Source organism: Mauremys reevesii, linkage group 11 (genome assembly GCF_016161935.1).
Source record: "Mauremys reevesii isolate NIE-2019 linkage group 11, ASM1616193v1, whole genome shotgun sequence".
Classification (NCBI taxonomy): domain Eukaryota; kingdom Metazoa; phylum Chordata; order Testudines; family Geoemydidae; genus Mauremys; species Mauremys reevesii.
Genome location: NC_052633.1, coordinates 49,076,921 through 49,097,216, shown reverse-complemented (window position 1 = coordinate 49,097,216; position 20,296 = coordinate 49,076,921). Strand labels below are relative to the sequence as shown.

General features: G+C 38.1%; 1 protein-coding gene across 4 annotated transcripts in view; it reads left to right on the top strand.

Moving 5' to 3' along the window:
- The window catches only part of KCNJ3 (potassium inwardly rectifying channel subfamily J member 3), a 164,358-nt gene that overhangs the window by 19,243 nt on the left and 124,819 nt on the right, over positions 1-20,296 (top strand). For 2 of the 4 annotated variants that reach the window (XR_005586234.1, XR_005586235.1), the window contains 3 exons: positions 58-264; positions 3,277-3,314; positions 4,476-6,571. The exons of 1 other annotated variant lie outside the window; for it this stretch is intronic. Coding sequence is in view for 1 of the 3 variants with exons in the window: in XM_039494957.1 (XP_039350891.1) it covers positions 3,277-3,314; positions 4,476-4,502 (65 nt within the window). In the remaining 2 variants the exon portion in view is untranslated. Of the gene's footprint in view, positions 1-57; positions 265-3,276; positions 3,315-4,475; positions 6,572-20,296 lie in introns of those variants that run through there. One more of the 4 variants, XM_039494957.1, reaches the window with a different exon arrangement.

Below are 20,296 nucleotides of genomic sequence, written 5' to 3'. Positions count from 1 at the left end.
AGACAGTTCCCTTTATGGTCCCTGTTTAAACATTGCTGTTCTTGGTGCCTTCTGTAGGATCAATAGGCATGGACTTCACTCCTTCGTCCATGAAATTCTCTCTCAGTGACATGCAGGTTCCCAGAAGATGATTCCACTGGAAACCCTCTCAAACTTTCAGAACCTTCCCTCAATTTAAAGCTCACCCGATTTCTTGACCTGTATCTTGGTGGGTTGTCCTGCTAACCTAATGATGCACATCTTTTTGGACGAGACCTATAAATTGTAGGTATCCCTAAAGTGATACCAGTATCTCTGATAGAAAAGAAGACTACATCCTAGACTGTTACATGCACGTTTGCTGAATCATAATATTCAGAAATATTCTTGTTATTGCAGGAGGATTTGTAATGTTAGAAATAATTCAATTTGTTAACAAATGGAAAAATTAGCTTTTACATAATTTCTTCACCCTTTGGTCTCGCTCACACTTTCATATGGATTTCTGTGTTCTCTTGAGAGTACATTATTATTACCTTACATGACCCTTGACTAACAAGCCTGAAGAGTGGATTGGAGCTCTGTATCAAGGATGGCTTTTAGCTATCCTGGCTCTTGTATTATTCCACCTCTAAATATGTACCTTTACTATTAGGGAAAAATCTCAATTTCATACAGACTGGGTTGATTGTCTCAGGAATGAGAGAAAATGAATAAGTTATATAAATTGTTTCCTAAGGAATTAAATTTGACAGTTTTGGCAAGACAACATTTATGTTAGGCACAGTAGATTCAAGGGGTAAGAGTAACCACACCACACAGGTTTCTTTGAGTATATTCTAATACAGTATTTCAATCCCATTTTCTCATTTAGTAGTAAATATTAGCAAAATAGATTCATTTTACTTATATTTGTGGAAAGAGTATAGTATAAAAACTTGTTTTACTTTAATGTAGTAAAATACATATCAGGGCACCTTACTGTCTTTTAAACACATACATTATTGTAAATGTTGGCAACTAGGGCTAGAAATTGCTTCTAAATGCTAGCAGGTCTTTCAGAGCAGAAGTGGAGATTTCCGTAGGATTTTATATATTTTGCAACCCTCCCTGCAGGATTTTTCAGGCAAAAAGCTTTTAGAAAACCCTATGTTATCAGGCTATTTGGAATCATCAATAAAATAGTGTTAGTTGCCTCCAATGTACTGCTTAAATGATGCAGGGATACGCAATGAAAGTTTTAAAATGTCCTGGCTCTTTATGAATATACACACTGAAAAGAGCATCAGGCCAGTGGACTATTAAGCATACAGCTGGAATGGTTCTTGTTGTCTAGAACTAGAACTTCATTTTCTATTATATGCAAAGTAAAGCTTCTTTTCAGCATTTTTCACAAATGTCTTGTGAAATTCAGTGAACAGGTCATTAAGTTTTGTGTTTGAATGAACCTGGTTTGCAGGTCACAGTAGATGGAACTAATGGCAGTACTGGAAAACATCTTGTGATATGTCTCATGTGACCTACCCTAATCAATCTTTGTCAGATTCGACAGATAGCACAGAACAACTTCAATACTTGTGAATGTTTAGATGGGGAAAAATTGCAATGTGTGTTGATGAAGTTCAGATGAACTTCAGATGTTTTTGTAAATGACATTGGTGGCAGAATTTGAACCAAACCGTGTCCCCTCTCTCTCTCTCTCTCTCTCTCTCTCTCTCTTTTTCCCCTTTGATGAGAGTTTCAATTAACTCTCTCACAGAGCTCTAGTTCAGAAAGGTTTTGTTTTATTTAGGCTGTGGCTCAGTTTAGCTAATTTTTACTTTCACTACTTATCTATCTTTGTCATAAAATGTGTGCTGCTTCTTAATGTGAAGTTTTTGCTGATTGAAACCAAATACTGTCTAACTGTTACAAATGTCTCCTCTCCTCTCAACAAATACTCTTCAATAAAAATGAAATTTCATGGCGTCCAAGATCTGGTGCATCAAGTTTTTGAAGAGTAGCTTTACATGCTTAATACTTTCACCTGTGCTTTCATAGAAGTCCTTACTTGGTTGACTAAGGAGTTTGATTATCCAATTTATTGATTATCCAGTAAACTTTACCCCTGCAGTAAAGAAAAGTGGAAAGTATTCAGTATGCCAAGTTTTCTTAAAAAGAATACAGAAATCCTAAACTTTAAAAAAATATACGTTTGATAGATCAGTAATTTTAATTGGTTAACATCAACATTTCATTCCAAGTCTGCATTTAGTGTAAGTTCAAGACCTTTATTTTTGATGTTGGTCATATTTCATATATATGATAAGTCTGTGAATTCCATTATAATCTTCAGTGATAATAAATATGAGGTGAAGGTTAGTAGTTTAATGTTTCATTTTAAATGTAGTGAAGGATGAAACATTTTTGCTATGTCAAATGAACACATGAGAAGCAATGATTCAGTGATAATCCCTATTGTCCGAATCCCAGCCCCATTGAATTCAATAGCAAAAAGTCTTATTGACTGCAGTGGAATCAGGAATATGCCACATATCTCAAAATGCACATGTAGAAGGGACTGCTTTTTACTACATGTTAATTACCACAGTGATTGCATGATTGAAGATAAGCAAGGGAGTAAAATTTCTTATTCCCTAGGATTTGTCTCTGTTGCTACTCTGTCCAACATTGCGTCCCCCTTTTAAGTTCCCACAATGTGGGAAGTGTTCTTGAAGAACTGCTGCCTTAAAAGTCAGCAAGGGTTTTTCTGAAGCAGTTGCAAGCAAGGGATTGGGATAGTGTTTTTTGAAGCTGCATTTAATCTAGGTGTGGGTGTCAGCCACTTAGGAAAGAAGCCCCCCCTCCCACTTTCAGATAGCAGATCTCCCACAGAACATATTCCCATGCAATGTGGGATTGAAGGAAGAAAGCAGGGCATGGTCTTAACCATAGAGTACAAACCTTCCCATCCTTCTCTGTCCAAGCTGCATCCTGTCTGATAGCTGATGGAATGACAGGGGGCGTTATCTTTTTGCTGTAATGGGAAAACCATTTGTTACCCCATCTATCCTGGCATATGGTTGGTTCTTTTTTCCTAAGGTGGCATATCCAAAATTCAAATTTAAGACATATGCAACAATGTACTAGGCACATGTTACATAATGCCTTTTTATTATTCTGGTGTTTCTCTCTGTAGACAAAGATCTTCTCTGTAACCATTAAATAAACTATTGTTTGCCTAGATAACTGCTTTTTTAAAACTTTAAAATCTGACTCTAATTTCAAATTCACAGTATCAAAATATTTTATTTTTAGTTCAGATGCCTCACTCTCTTCAGAGGATCAGCACAGGGGTGAGTTTCAAACACAATGAATTTATATTTAGAATAGTATACGGCCTTTCTTCTGTTTTGCATCTACCTTTTTTTATTTCCAGACTGATTTTACATGTCAGCACAGAAAATATGATAACATAATATATCTGAATTTCAAAACATTAAGCAGACCTGTAACATAGTTAGTTTTCTGAAGCTGCTTTCTTTTTTTGTAAAATTGACTTGCAGACAGTCATTACCATGGAGAAGAGATCACTTCAGAAATAATAAAATTATCACATAGGGGAGTTGTGTTTTCCCCTTCAGTTGTGAAGAGCTCACAGACTAATCCTTTGTGGTTCATATTAGAGTCTTACTCCAGTGCATTTGTTAATACTAACATGACAGAATGAACAGAAAAGGCCTTGCTTAGTGCTTATTGTTTCTATAGCTTGAGTTTAAATGGGAATTCAACCCATCTGCCTAAACTCAGTTTTTGCTTTTTTTATGGTAAATTTAGTCTCAATACGCTCTTGAAAAGTACTGTGAACATAGGGGCCAATCCTGTAGTCTCCCAGCACAAAGAAATCTTACTGAGTTCTATAAATGGGTGGTTTATAGGATTAGGCCTCTGGAAGACTTCTACCTTAAAATCACTCCATTTTAATCATCTAATTATAATGAATAAAGTAAAAAAAAAATCCTTAGTTGAGAGAGAGTGTAAATTACTAAAGCTACTGTGCTGTTTTTAAAGACAAGAATTCTAGTGAACATTTGAAGAATCTTCATTTCAACTATGTATTCAGCATTCTCTATCATCTCCTTGATACTGATATGCCAGATATTGCATCATAGAAAAATCCAGTATATGAGGTTGAAAGGAAGAACTTTATTTCCTTTAAAAAAAAAAAAGGCAAAACAAAAACCTGTGTGAAGGAAAATATGGAATTCCAATTAAGAAAAAATATGAGAGTTGGAGTCACGAGAAAAGTATCAGGGGAACAATGTAGCACTCAGGTTTTTTTAACATTGTGTTTTATATTTTGAGACTTTTCCCTTTTTTAATTCTTACAGACATTTATTTGAAAAGATCTTTAAAAATGAAAAGTTTTCCTTTAATAGATGGGCTTAAGCATAGTTGGAAATAAAACTGTTTTAAATGTGAAATTAATGTGCATGACTTTCTTCCTGTTACTTCAGGGTGACACAGTACAAAATGCTCAGTGACAATACTACAACAATATACCTTGTCAACAAACAGGGAGAGACATCAGAGAACACCTTTATGATCCAAAAAATAGAGACTACAAACAAAGCAGAAGACTTCTCACAGTTGCTCTCCGCATAATACTGTTATAGAAGGCTAGACTAGGTTAGTGTTTGAGAAGAGGTGATGGGAATAGGTGGGAAAGCTGTCCCACTTAAACAGGGAGGGATAGAAAAATTAGAAGAGTTTTCTCCTTTGGGAAGGGAAGCAGGACTCCAATTATGGGGGAGTGGGGTAAAAGAGCATAGGAAGTACAAACTACAAATATATGTATCTTCTGAACCTCTGTGCAGACCAGTACATTTCAGTATACCTTTTCTGTTCTAAAGGCTGTAACCAGAATGGCTAGAACACTGGAAGATGCACAGGGAAGTGGACTTAGATTATCATATTTATGTCTCTCCCATCTGTAATTTTTAAGTTATGAATTATCAGGAGAAAATCCAAGTTGGTGGTCTTTGTGTGGCAGCTCTGTAAATCTCAGCTAATAGCTGAATTATGAATTTACTGTAATTCCTTCCTGCCATGTAGGGAAATATAACCCCTTTGTCAGGTACTTTTCCATCCACCCACTCATCTGTGAGACAGAAGCAAAATAAATTAGGCAGATCTTCCATTTCTTTATTCCCATCTGCTAAATCCTAGTCTGTCACTTTTTTAAGAGGGTCTATTTCTGTTACCTTCTGTCTAATGTTAATGCATTTGGAAAGTGCTGAACTGTGATCGCCTTTATTGAAAGGACTAATAGACTCTGAGTATGTAATCATATCTGGCACATCACAATAATATTTGGTGGTTTCATGATGTGACACTTACATTGCAGAGGATGTAATCCTTTTTGTCCTTGAAAAGCTTTTGTGTAATTTTTACTCATCTCCCAATTCTGTTCCTTAACTCACATGTTGTTACAGTACATGTTTAAATTGTGGATAAAAGCTTATGCTAAGGAAATGCTTTGGGAACATGAAAAAGTAGGTTGCCAACATTTTTGGATTATTCAAAGAAAGCTGCAAAACAATTCCATGTGGTTCTGCCAGGTTCATCAACCCTATCTCAGATGCCTACTTCTGAGGTGTTTGGGGCCAAATTTTGCTATTACTGCTGTAAATCTGGAGTAGCGCTATTGAAGTTATGGCGTTATTCTAGGTTTACATTGAAGTAACTGAATGATTAGTACTCTCTTCATTTTTTCTGTTCTTTTCTTCTTCTTGGTATTTGAAGTTCAGCTTAGCATTACTTTGCTTCTCAAAGATTGTGCAAAATTTGAAGGAAAAAAAAAAAAGGAACAGCTAAAGTGCTCAAGAGTGGCCATGACTCGTGAGGGTAATTTCTAATAGTTAAGGACCTGAAAATCATCATTTTATATATCTATATATATCTATATATATCTATATCTATATATATAGTCTCCAAAGTATGAAGATACCCTCATAGATGATGATGTACAAGTTTTTGAAGTGCCCACAAAGCATTTCTTTTCAAAATTGACTGAAGTACTGTCCCATTTTTGTGAAACGTTGCTGTAATAAAGATTTTTTTTAGACATCTGCTGTTAATATAGGAATAGCAAAACTTCAAGAAATTGGCTAGAGAGAAATAATGTTTGAGTCTTATATTGGATTTCCATCAGAGGCCTCAATTACTACGTATACTTAGGAGCCCATATCCTTTATAAATTGCAGTATTATCCTGCAACTTACTGATAAGCTACTGAAAGTGTTACAAAGCATTTCATCAGAATCTGAAACATGTCGGTGCCTAGTAGGAAACTGGTTCATGAATTCATTCTTAAAGCTTATTAAATGTTATTTTGAAAATGTTTAAACAGTATCTTCTGAGCACAGAAATCAAACAACCTGTCACATATTAATCAAAAAAGTTAGAATATAACTGAAAGCATATTTTTCATTGTTGATATATATATAAAAAACACGTTTTCTGAATGATGAAAATTTAGATATCCCCTTAAAAGAGCTTTCTGAAATATAAATTCCTTTCTAATAAAAAAATGCCTAAGTGATCAATGAAGTGCAGTGCAAATGTGGAAGCTGCATATAATTTATATAAATACTAGTCTTGTTTTAAAATATGTGAGGCACTAAGTATTGTCCTCAAGGTTACTCTATTCATATTGTTGCTTAAAACTTAAGGAACTTAAAAAAAAAAAGATAAACTGGTGACAAGCAAATACAAACACATTGTATTTCCCATTGTTTCTATTTTATGATCCAAGTTGTCATCTCCAGCACAGACTCGGGCACGATGGAGAGGGGCAGGGGAGTTTGTAAAGCACTTGGAGATTTGCAGATATAATAAATGCTAAATGTTTATTATTGATTTCAGCACAAAGAGACACATACATTGTAAGCAACTTCATAAATCCTAAGTAGGGTTCTGAGCCTTCCAGGTGCTGAGTATCTCTTGAGAAATACCCAGTACATTGTTAGTTTGGGAGCTAAATCAGGAAGGGGGGCCAGGGAGAAGCTAACTAGTGTAGTAAGAAATGTGCCACCAGCTGTCTCAAAGACTAGATAAATTCCACTTTGTCCCTCTACTTTTTAATAGACATTGGGCACTAACATACATACATATACATACACAAATATTTTTTTACATTAAATCTCAAAGAGCTTTATAAAGGAGGTAACTAAGAGGGACAAATGGTCAGTTTCAGGATGGAGAGAGGTAAATAGCAGGGTCCCCTAAGGATATGAAATGGGACCAGCGCTATTCAACATATTCATAAATGATCTGGAAAAAGGAGTAAATAATGAGGTGGAAAAGTTTGCAGATAGTTCAATTCAAATCTGACTATGGAGAGTTACAAAGAGAGATCACAAAGGGTACTGGGTGACAGGGCAACAAAATGGCAGATGAAATTCAGTGTTGATAAATGGAAACTAATACATATTGGAAAACATAATCCCAACTAAACATACAAAATGATGGGGTCCAGCTTAGCTGGTACCATTCAAGAAAGAGATCTTGGAGTCATTGTGGATAGTTCTCCGAAAACATCCACTCAATATGCAGTGGCAGACAAAAAGTTAACAATGTTAGGAAACATTAGGAAAGGGATAGATAATAAGACAGTAAATCTCATAATGCCACCATAGAAATCCATGGGATGCCTATACCTTGAATACCCTATCTCAAAAAAGATATATTAGAAATGGAAAAGGTAAAGAGGTCAGCAGAAATGATTAGGGTATGGAATAGCTTCCATATGAGGAGTGATTAAAAAGACTGGGCCCGTTCACTTTGAAAAAAGAGACAATGAAGGGAGGAATATGATAGAAGCCTCTAAAATCACTAATGGTGTAGAGAAAGTGAATAAGGAAGTGTTATTTATCCCTTCACATAACACAAGAATCAGTGGTCACCTAATTAAATAAATAGGCAGCAGATTTAAAACAAACATAAGGACTTCTTAATACAACGCACAGTCAACCTAAGGAACTTGTTGTCGGGGATGTTGTGAAGGCCACAAGTGGGGTAAAAAAAGAATGTAGATAAATTCATGATGGATAGCTCCATCCCTGGCTAATAGCTAGGATGGTAAGGGACACAATCCCATGCTCTGGGAGTCCCTAAACCTGTGACTGCTGGTTGTTGGGACTGAACAATGGGATGTATCACTTGAAAACTGCCCTGTTTCTGTTCATTCCCCCTGAAGCATCTGGCATTGGCCACTGTTGGAAGACACGATCCTGGGCTAGATGGACTATTGGTCTGACCTAATATGGTCATGCTTATGTTCTTAATTGGGCAGTTAACAGGATTTTAAGATCTTGCCGATTCTAACAATTTCTTATCCAGGTAAAACTCTTACTGAGGTATTGAGACATATGTCTGTTGAAAAAATATGCTTTCTTTTCTATATTCAGAAAAAAATATAACTCACTGTGTGGTTTTTATTTATCAGGTTTTCCCAGTGTTTTTTTTCTTGGACTTCTGTGTTGTGAATTATTCTAAAGTATTTATATGAACATAACACATATTTAAATATTTTGAATATAAAAAGTCTCTAATTTCATGCTAAATGAAAACTTTATTTTACAAAGCTAAAAGGGAAACAATGTATACTAGGAGAAAATTAGAAAGTTAGAACTATCGAAGATCTAGAATGGAAGTTGAATGGGTGGAGTCGGTGGTTGGAGCAAGTGGTGTGCCTTCTGGTTAGAATCAGCTGTTATTGATCACTGCTTTTTACATAGTTAAAGTGATAGGAAACTAGCAGTTGAATGGATGGAAGTAGTGAAAATAGATAATTCTTCTAAAATAAAATGTAAATATTTGAAGGTAATGCTATGGAGCCAAATAAAGATTTGTGCTTGTCTGAAATGCAGAAAAAATATATTTTTTTGATTTGTGAGGCCATTATCATGAGGAAATGTAATTGTAAATGGAGAATTGTCATTGATCCAGTGTGTTTCCAGTCTGGTCCCACAGGGGTTGGTTCTTGGCTCTACGTTATTAAACATTTTATCCATTTTCTGTAAGAAAACATAAAATCATCACTGATAAAGTTTGCAAGTGACACAGAAATTGGGGGAGTGGTATATAAGGAAGAGGACAGATCACTGATACGGCGCAATCTGGGTTGCTTGATAAACTAGGCACAAGCAAATAATATGCATTTTAATACAGCTAAATGTAAATGTATGCATCTAGGAACAAAGAATATAGGCCATACTTACAGGAGAGGACTCTATCCTGGGAAGCAGTGAGTCAAAAACATTTGAGGATCATGTTGGGTAATCAGTTGAACATTAGCTCCCATTGTGATGCTATAGCTAAAAGAGCTAATGTGATCCTGGGATCCATAAACAGGGAAATCTCAAGTAGGAATAGATACCTGTATATACTTTACATGTATATTTGGCTCTGGGGCGACTGCTGCTGGAATACTGTATCCAGTTCTGGTGCCCATAATTGAACAAGGATGTTAATAAATTGAAGAGGGCTCAGAGAAGAGCCATGAGAATGATTTAAAGGATTAGAAAACATACCTTATATTGAAGGACTCAAAGAGCTCAATCAATTTACCTTAACCAAGAGAAAGTTAAGGGGTGACTTGATTACAGTCCATAAGTATCTACACGGGGAACAAGTATTTAAGAATGGTCTCTTAAATCTAGTGGAGAAAAGTATAACACGATCCAATGGCTGAAATTTAAAGCTAAATAAATTCAGACTGGAAATAAGGCATAATTTTTTAATGATGAGAGTAATTATCCATTGGAACAATTACCAAGGGTTGTGGTGGATTCTCCATCACTGACAATTTTTAAATGAATATTGGATGTTTTTCTGCAAGATACGCTGTAGGAATTATTTTGGGAAAGTTCGATGGCCTGTGTTATACAGGAGGTCAGACTAGATCAGGGGCTCCCAACGCGGTGCCTGCGGGCACATCTAAATGTGTGTTGCACTAAAATAATGGAAAATGTCAAAGTAAAATCATGGAGGACAGGACAGTTGAATTCAGAATTTTGGGGGGTTTATATTACTTTCACGCCAGTCAAGCCAGCTCAGCATCAATTAAGTGTGTGTTTTGCACATTCTTTTGTTTTGCTCAAAATATATAATGGGGTAGGTGCTGAAAAAGCAAATAATTTGGTGAAAGTATATTGTTATCTAGAGGCAGATGCAAAAAACAGTAGTATCTAGTTGGCAGACGAGGGATGTTATTGTTATCTTGTGTTTTACTTACAGAATTGCAAGCTTTTCATTTTGGACAGTGTTTGCATTTTAATGTTTGAAGCATAAATATGCTAATAAGGTGAATTTATATAATGTTTTGTGTTTCACTTAATACAAGGTTCATGTATAGGTTATTCCCTTCACTTTTCCCCCCCTCAGACTGATGTTTTGGCTTGTTTTTCTGGGTAGGGAATAGCCATAACAATCCTGGTGAGACAAAAGAGAGAAATGATAGCAAAGAAGTTTTAATATTATGAGTTAGTCTTTTGGAGCTTTCCTTTTACCTTACATGACCTGAATGCCTGGAAACCAGTCATGTCGTTTAAAAACATTTAGTGCATCCTTTAATCCAGTGGTATTTAACCCTCTGGGACTAGCCTTCATTTACTGATTCAGAGGCATACATAACATTGACCATATGTGGTCTGTGTATACATGTATTTCAGTCTTTTCATGAACAAGTATTGAAGTGATAAGCATGAGTTAGTAATCACTGAGGGACTGACTTGTGCAATGATCCAGAAAACTTAGGCGCACTAAACTGTGATCTCTGATTGTATCATAAATCTGAGCAATGCTTGCAGCAAGTAGAACATATCTAACAGGAAAATATTAATTCCCAGATCCCTAAGCACATGTGATTTATATCCCTTGTGCAAGTGAAGCATTTTTATTTTCTTTTTAAAATATTGTATCTTAAATGTAGCTTAGAAGGAGTGAGTGCAAGTTAACCTTTAGGTAATTGTAGTAAAATGAAAGCACAGCCATGGCAGGCACTGATTTATTGCATCCTGCAAAATCCATGAACATTGTTTAGACATTTGTATAGAGGAGAAGAATACTTCTGTTTCCTCACAAAGTGATTTTAATGCTGTAGTGGCTATTGTTATCTCTTCAGTGCTGCAATGCTCATGTCACATTCTGTGTGGGATGCATTTTTATCACATTAACATTGAGAATAGTCTTGAAGGTGTGGATTCTACTTTGCAAATAAAGTACTGAATTGCTCCCTTCAAGTGAAAGGTAAACTCCACAAGGAGATCCCTGTGAAATTTCTCTTCTATCATCCTGTCCTTGATGGGAGTATAAATTGGAGCAGCGTGAAGTCATTATTTCACTCTTCTTGTATACTGTGTTTCTTGCTTCTTTTCACAAGTGTGAACTGTAGATTTCCTGGGCAAAAAATACAGAAGGAGTATTTTTGACTAAAATGGCATCCTATTGCAAATCCAGTGAAAACCCTAATATGTGTATAAAGGGAATAGCTTCTATGTAGGCTTGGAAAGATTCAGAAATGGTTAGTCATCAGTAAATGTCAATTTTATCTGACATGCAGAAATTGACAAAAATGCATCAGTATAATCAGGGAGCACAGGACTCCCTCTGCATCTTTCACCTACAGGGATATAGTATCCTGTTCCTCACATGTGTGTAGGGAGCCCCCTGGAACTCCACTGTCACTGGCCCCATTTGCTCACTCACCAGCTGGGCGGGGCCTAGTGGTGAAGGTGCAAATTTTCATCGCTACTTGTTGGGTGCAACCCTCCAGGAGGGACTTAAACCATTTTAGTGCCTGACCCTGGACCCGAGCCACCTTTCTCACATGACACAGCAGAATCTTATGGTCAGCAGTGCTGAATGCTGCAGAGACGTCCAGGAGGCTATCCTCTATCTGTTGACTGCAGGAAATCATTCATCGGTGTCACCAAGGCAGTTTTAGTTCCATTTCTGGTTCAGTTGTCATCTAAGTTCAGATAAATAAGAGTTGTTAAACTTCTGTTTATCAAAAGTATTCTCTTAAAGTCTGTATTGTGTCATCTTTTGGGGTCAGGGTGGAATGGGTTAACCACTGTGTAGGAATTGAGTCTAACAAGTAAGTTTTTTATAATTGTCTATGAGATTGTGGTCCAGCCATTATATAGTAATTTGTTTTCAATGTTAATGTGCTTAACCGTTCAGATTCTGGATTAGATTGACTTTGGTAAAATTCTTTAGTTGGAATTTATAATCAAATTGCCAGCCATCTTTTTAGAGTTCTTAGAATCTGTAAATATAGATTTTTTTTGGTATTTAATGATTTAACTCTAATCCTATATTGAGACTAACTTCATTGGTTTGTTGAATTGATCTGATAGCTGTAATACTTTTAGTTTAGTTTAATATTCTTAACAGTAGCTTTGTTTGTTTTCCTGTTTTGAATTTTAATAAAATAAAACATTTCTTTCAATAAAGCAATGTGGGTATAGAATCTTTGAGGTGGGATACCAGCTGGTCAACTTAAAAGCTTGACCAGTTCCCCCTAATTAGTCTTTGGTTTCCAATGACTTAATGAGTTACAGATTTTGTTATGTGAGCACGGGAAAAAGGCATAACAATACTAAGGGTATTCCTACACTGGAGTGGAAGGTGTCTCCTTGAGCTGGCAAGCACATACCCTGCTAGCACCAAGTGTAGCCATGGCAGTGCGAGTGGTGGGAGGGGCTAGCATCCTCAAGTACAATCCCATCCAAAACCCTAGCTATATACTCAGGAATGTTAGCCCCTCCCACCACTCGTACTGCTGTGGCTGCACTTCTATTTTTAGCATACTAGCTCAATCACAGAGAACTGGAGTATGTCTCCTTGAACTGGATATTATATCTTCCAACTCCAGTATAGACATACCCTAAGGTTTCCATTGAGATGGACACTGACCACTAGCAATCTTACAAAAGCAGTGAGCATTGCAGGGATCAGACATCCTATTCCCTTTTTGTAATGGGGTAATGCCAGCGTATCAGTATTCTCCTTTTGATTTGTAAATTTTCATGAGACTTTCTTTGAGAAATACAGAAAATAAAACTGTAGGAAGTACAGTGATGCAATTTTGTTGGTGCCTTGCCTCCCACATCCTGGCAAAGAAATGGGGAAAACCATCTTGACTAGATAGATGATTCAGGAATCTGAGCTTTATTACATTAGCTTCTCCATTTCTGCACAGAACCAGTCTTTCTTTCACCACTCCTTTTTTGCTGAGTGGTGGTGGTTTCCATTGTTGAAATTAGAATGCTTAATAATGTTGTTCATCTCTAAACAAAAATCAGTCACGTGACTAAGGTAGGTGTGAGAAGCTGTAGAGACAGTGTTATGACCTCTTGCATAGACCAGCTAGATTGAATTTCTTAAATGATATATCTCTTTATATGGTAGCACACTTAGGCTTGGTCCACACTAAAAAGGGGGTTCGAATTAGGGTATGCAAATTCAGCTACGGGAATAGCGTAGCTGAATTCAAAGTACCCTAATTCGAACTACTCATCCGTCCAGACGCGGCGGGGTCGAACTCGAACTAGAACTCGAACTCTAGATCAGACGCGATAGTTCGAACTCCATGAAGTCGAACTCACCGCGTCGACCCGCGCGGTGAGTATGGACCTGCCCTTAGTTGTGTCCATTGACGAGTCTTTGATTAGAACAGATGCTCATATTCAATATGTTGCAGCGCATGCCAGGTTTAGCATTAACAAACCTGAGTTATGTAACAGCAGGAAATAGTAAATCTTTTATTGTATGTGGATCTATGTCCTGGCAAAAACTTTGCATTAGGTACTCATAAGGATTTGGTGTTTTCAGTAGTTAAGGTCTCTGGTATCTGTCATCTATCAAACAGAAACAATAGCTTGAAAACTGACAATGCTATGCCCAAGTGAAAACTATTTGAAGAACTGTCAACCTTCAGTCCCTTTTTAACAGGGATGGTGAAGCCAAATCCCAAGGGCTATTGCTGGAAACTTCAAAAGTCAGGTTTCACCAGCTGTGCATGGTAAAGGACCAAAGAGATTTATTTGTATATTGTTGATCAGTAATACAGTAGTATCATCTGTGATGATAGAACAGTAAAAATTTGCTGTGAACAGGGAGTCAGTTAATACTTTGCCTTTTTTCCCTATGGAAATATTTCGGAGTCCTTTGTTCTGGTGCGACACAGCCTACAGAATCTCGCACATGCTGGTGCATACAATGTGTTATGCGCCACATAGACTACAGTGTGTGGAGGGTCAGGAATCATCTATAACAGTGTTTCCTTAATGGTGAGTCCTAGGAAGGTTCTAGCTTGGTCACTATGCCCAGGGTCAGATTAACCCATCACTGAGAGTGAGCCTGCCTCGCACTCATCCAACAGCAGCCTTCTGTCCCACAGGCTGGGGCTGACTTCCTATTCCAGGCATTGCGACCTGATGCAGGGGTTCGCAGCACCGCTCAGGTTTGAAAGCTCACCCTTTTGCTTTGGTTCTTCCTTCAGGTCAACATGCTGTTGCAAAGAGCATCATTGAGTTGATCACTCTGCAACCACTACTGCCTCAAAGATTAGAGTGCTTTGCCTGGACTGGCAGGGAAAAGAGGGGGTGGCTCCTTTAAGGGTCTCCCCTTCCCTTGCGGGTTGGCAGGCAAAGTGGCTGGGATTGGGAGACAGGGAAAGGCATCACCTGAACTAGTGGTTGGGCCAATGGGCACCTGGGCACCTGGAGGAGGGTATATAAACTCTGTCCCTCCAGCCGGAGCCCCCTCTCATACCTTGATTATCAGCTCCTATCTGAGGAATTATTGTAGGACCATTTGTTGCTCTGCTGTTGGAATTGCACTAATGTCTTTTTTGGGTACCGGGAAGACATTTTTCCTCAAGGCCATATTGGCTGAGGTGAGAGTGGAAGGTGTTTTTTGCCTTCCCCACAGCAGCTCGGACCCAGTGGGGTAGGTCGGGAGGTAAGGTTCAAGTTGCTGCAGGTGATAGGTGTCCAGTTCAGGTGCTTGTCTGGTTTCCTGATAAACCAGAACTAGAAGTGGACTTAGGGAAAGGTATTCCCTAAAAAGCTGTGCAATGGGAGTTGGGGTAACTAGTTCTGTGTAACTTGAAAGTTTGTGTCTCTCACCAACAGAAGTTGGCCCAATAAAAGATATTACCTCACCCACCTTGTCTCTCTAATACCGTGGGAACGACATGGCTATAACACTGCATACAAGGAAAATTCTGTCAGTTAGAAATTTTTCATTGATTCCTAAATTGCATGAGACTTTGTAAAATGAATAAACTGCTCATGAGTTCAGAGCAGGCATTTTTACAATTATAAAGAAAATAAGATCTTCATAGATTTAAACAAACACATGCAAGCAGATTTCTTTCCCACATTGCTCCAGCAGGCACATGGAAGTATCCTGCTAACTGACATGAATCTGTCTTTAGAAGAGATTCTAAGTTAGTGTAATGAACAGATCATTAAGTATTTAATTTTTTCCTTCTCTACATTGATTCACTGTTTACTGCAGTTCAGTATGTGAGTCTTGATTTATGTAGTGTAATCTGTAGAAATATAAATCAAGTGAGCATTCTGTCTTCAAGCATAGTTTACAAGCCTCTATTCAGCAAAGCACTTAAGCACAAGCATAATCTTAAGCATGTGCTTCAGCCCATCCCAGGATGGATTGATTTAAATCAAAGTGATATAGGTAATTTATCTTATTCATGGTTTAAATCAGCAAGCAGAAAATTTGATTTAAGTAATTGATTTTAATCTTGTTTTATATTCACACTTTTTAGTTATTTTCTTAAACAAAGAGTGATTCACATGTTCATTTGCAAATAACTATAGCCTTTACACTAAATTTGGTGCTTCTTCTTGCTAAGCAGGAGGATACATCACATCTATACATATTTACTTAAATCATTATATAGCTTAATTTACCTATTCAGAGTCTTACTTTTATATCTATTATGTTAGAAAAATGCCAATGATGCATTTCTTATTTACTAGATGACTAATTTTTTACTTGTCGTGTGTCAGTCTTTATTGGATGGAAATTCAATTAAAAATGCCCCAGAACAGAATTTTAATTGTTTTTTTTATTATTAATCTACCTTAAGTATGCTAGAAACATAAGGAAGGAAAAGTTTATCTAATAATTTATCAAACATTTGAAACTGGTTAATTTAAACAAAGAAAGTATTATCTGTAGTTAGTGCAATGAGCTGTTTGTTTCTGGTCAGTGTGTCCTTCAGGGTTTTAGAACTAGTAGATCTCATCATTTCACACCAAGTTTTCATTCATAGATTGAAAGGGGAAAATGAGCTTTCCTGTTTTTTCAGCTTCCAATTGGTTTCTTAACTTTGAATGAACTAGTAATTGAACTGAATTGATTGAATAAACTGAAATGAAGAAAATATTCTCTTTGTACCTGTAGAAGAGGCTACTGCTATCCAAATCTGTTTTAGCACTTCAGCAAACTGAGGTGCTCAGCCAGTGACTTCCACCAGTATATAATCATATACTGGGGATTTACCTGAATTGTTATTGACTAGAATGATAGTGGCAATTTCACTTGAATATGAAGAGGGAAGCCCATGTTAAAATCTTTCAGGTGTTTGCATGCTTTTAGAATTGTTACGGCTTTTTATGTAAAAGCAACAAAGAATCCTGTGGCACCTTATAGACTAACAGACGTTCTGCAGCATGAGCTTTCGTGGGTGAATACCCACTTCTTCAGATGCAAGAAGAATACCCACATTCTTCAGATGCTTTTTATGTGTTGCTGAAAAGAAAATAAGATTTTTTTCCATATGCTGTCAGTATTAATGTAGATATTTAGTTACTGTTTACCATTTTCAGATTAACATGCTTTAGAATATTTTTGTTGGTCTTTTTGAGAGAGATTTTTTCAGAAAATATTTTAATATCCGTATTGAAATGACCAAATTCAGACAATGTTTTACACATTGGTGCAGTGAATCTATGATCACTCGCATGGTGCTTGGAGACATGAGTATACTGAGGTTGTTGGGGAGGCCATTTCAGAGCTGTGCTGGTATCGCCCATACACCAAAACATTGAAATATTGCTCTGAAAGGATTGTTCTTGGTCCAGAGCTGGGTGAAGCTCTAACTTTCAGGAATAAAATAGTTTTTGTGGAATTTCACCCAAGTAATCCTTGCTCATGAGAAATGCATGTGAAACCTAGTTTTGTAAGTCTTATGGAGTGAGGCTAAAAGAAAGCAAAAAATGAAACCATCCATTGGGGGACATTACCCTACAGATCTTTGTCTCCAGCAATTATTTGTGCTGTTGTGTGGAAGTGGGACCTATAAGAGGAGCAAGGTAGGTCAGGGAGGAGAAGGGTAAGGTAACAGAACGTGACAGGATTTCTAATTTTCTTTAGGCTTGTGCTGCTGTATGGAGTTTACATACTGAGCTTTTTCTTCAGGATTATGTTAGGTTTTTATCTGGTGTCTAAGATAGATACTACATCTTCTGCTATGCAGAAGAGACTATATTGACTGTTGGGGAAAATTAGTTTTCTATTTCAAAAGAAGAAACTCTCATTGCTCTATTTCTTTGACTACAATTTGCCTGATGATATGAGCATTTTTTGCTTCCACTCAAAACTAAAACTGGTGGTTGCTGAAATACAAATACTCTGCAACTTATACAGTGCAGAGCAGAATGTGTGTCAGCTCTCTTTTATGTTACTGTGCACAGGGTATAAGAGGGTGTATTTTGATCCACTGGGTAAAACATTCTGCTTAGAGAGAGGAAAGTAGAAGCCCAGGGTTTTGAACAATAGCAGCTGCAGAATGGCTCTGCTGATACTCCATGGCCTTGGGAAGAAGGAGTTCTGACCACTGTGGCCAATGCCTGGGCAAGGGTCTTTAAGTGCATTTTTATCTAAGTTTCTTTGCACTGCAAGCCTTGGGTTGTGTAATGTAATGAAATCAGTCTTGGTGGGGGAGAGAGTTGTTGCACTCAACATACTGATACTGATTTACGTCACACCCAATGTACCCTCTGGCTGATTTTATGGGTGGTATTGACAGGGTGTAGAGCAAGGTCACATCCTGATGCAGGGTTTTAGACAGCTGTGGGGGGAGGGGTGTGTGTGTATCTGTCATAGGAGCATTGTGGGGATGAAATTGGAGGAGAAAAACCTGCATGGCTTTCCCCTCCTCACCAAATAGATTATTATTAAAGCAGTATTAAGCCATTTTGATGCATTTTAGTCATCATATTAGATAGAAGAGGGCAGAATGGCAAACAAGCACTTTTTGCTACAATTTACCGTAGTAGCATAATTTGAGTGATTTGTTTTAGATTAATGTCAGACTTCTACAACTATTTACAGCCTTTAGAGTATGTCCCTCAAGCAAAGAGGTCTTTGTCTAGCTAGCTGGAAGAAAAGGGGTATTGCCCCTTTAGAGGTTCCCTTACATTAGGTGGGAGAAGGGAATGTTTACAGGGATGGACAGGAAGGGCAGGAAGCAGTTGGGGCCAGGTAAGGAGAAGGTACTGAATTATGCTTCCTGCTGACCAGAAGAGTGTGTGTGTGTGTGTGTGTGTGGGGGGGGGGTTAATAATATCCCATGAAGTCCTAGCAAGGCCCTTTTTTACTGGGATCGGGTTGGCAGCAGCAACCCACTCTCAAATTTGGCAGGAGGATCTGGTTCCCCTTTGATCCACTGCAGACATTATATTAGTTGCCCTTTTCCTTGTAGGGCTGGAAAGGAATATTTCCCACACTGCCGGATTGGGGGTGGGGTTCACTTTCCCCACAGCAGGTCTGGGACCCAGTGGGTGGAAGTAGAGGGATTGGGTTATGATGTTGCAATTTAGTATGTAAAACCTTGTGGCAGATATCCAGTGCAGGTAGTCTGGTTGGAAGAGATATGGATATTGGATAAAATAGATTAGAAAAGGATTTCAAGAAAAGCATTCTTTAAGGTAGCTAAATAAGGTGGGTTGGGGTTCATATGCCTGGAATTGCGGGGCGCCAACCCCCTCCTCTTACAGTGCCCTTTCACCTTATGCAAGGGAAGGATAGCTGGGCGGGGGGTGGTGGTGGAACAATTTGTATAGTGGGGGTGCTGACAGCCATTAGACCTGTAATGCTGGAAACCACTTCAAGACGGGGGTGCAGCCGCACTCCTAGTTCACACACCTTTGTAGTTGGGACCTGGCTGGGGATTATTCGGAAATGTTTAAGGAAAGGAGGGTGCAGCAGCGCAAAAGTAAGGGAGGCAGTACTGCAACCCCCCCATAACCTTGTAACCCCCCCACAACTCCTTTTGAGTCAGGATCCCTACAATTACACCACCATGAAATTTCAGATTTAAATATCTGAAATCATGAAATTTACTATTTTTAAAATCCTATGACTGTGAAATTGACCAAAATGGACTATGAATTTGATAAGGATAAGAGAGAGAAAACCTACATCATGATGTGATCTTCCACCTATTTCTCATCCATATTCTGTGTATGTCAGACCTGTATGTGCAAGGTCTGAACTACACCTCTACCTTGATACAATGCTGTCCTCGGGAGCCAAAAAATCTTGCCGCGTTATAGGTGAGAAACGGCATTATAATGAACTTGCTTTGACCCACCAGAGTGTGCAGCCTCCCCCCCCACCCCCCCGGAGCACTGCTTTACCGAATTTGTGTTATATTGGGTTGCATTATATTGGGGCAGGGCTGGCTTTAGGCCTATTCTACCAATTCCCCCGAATCGGGGCCCGCGCCTAAGTGGGCCCCGAGCCCAGTGAGAATCCCTTCCCTGGCTAGAGGTGCCTTTTTAATTTTTACTCACCTGGCAGTGCTCCGGGTCTTCGGCAGTGGGTCCTTCGCTTGCTCTGGGTCTTCAGCAGCACTTTGGTGATGGGTCCTTCACCGACGGGTCCTCCAACACCGAAGATCCGCTGAAGACTCGGAGCACCGCCTGGTGAGTACAAGCCCCACATGTTTTTTTACATGTGTTTTTTGGGGTTTTTTAGTCATTCCTGCTGGGGCCCCGTCGAAACTGTTCGAATTGGGTCCTGCACTTCCTAAAGCCAGCCCTCTATTGGGGAACAGGTGTATCTGTATAATATTTAATCTAAGCTTTTTGAGAGAGGAGCTGCCTTTTCTTACACATCTGTATGCTTCCAAGCAAATCCAGCATTCTGTAAATAATAATTACAACCACAATCCAGATTAGGCTAATTCACAAATAACAGTTGGTGAGAGACAGTGGGTCTGTATTGATAT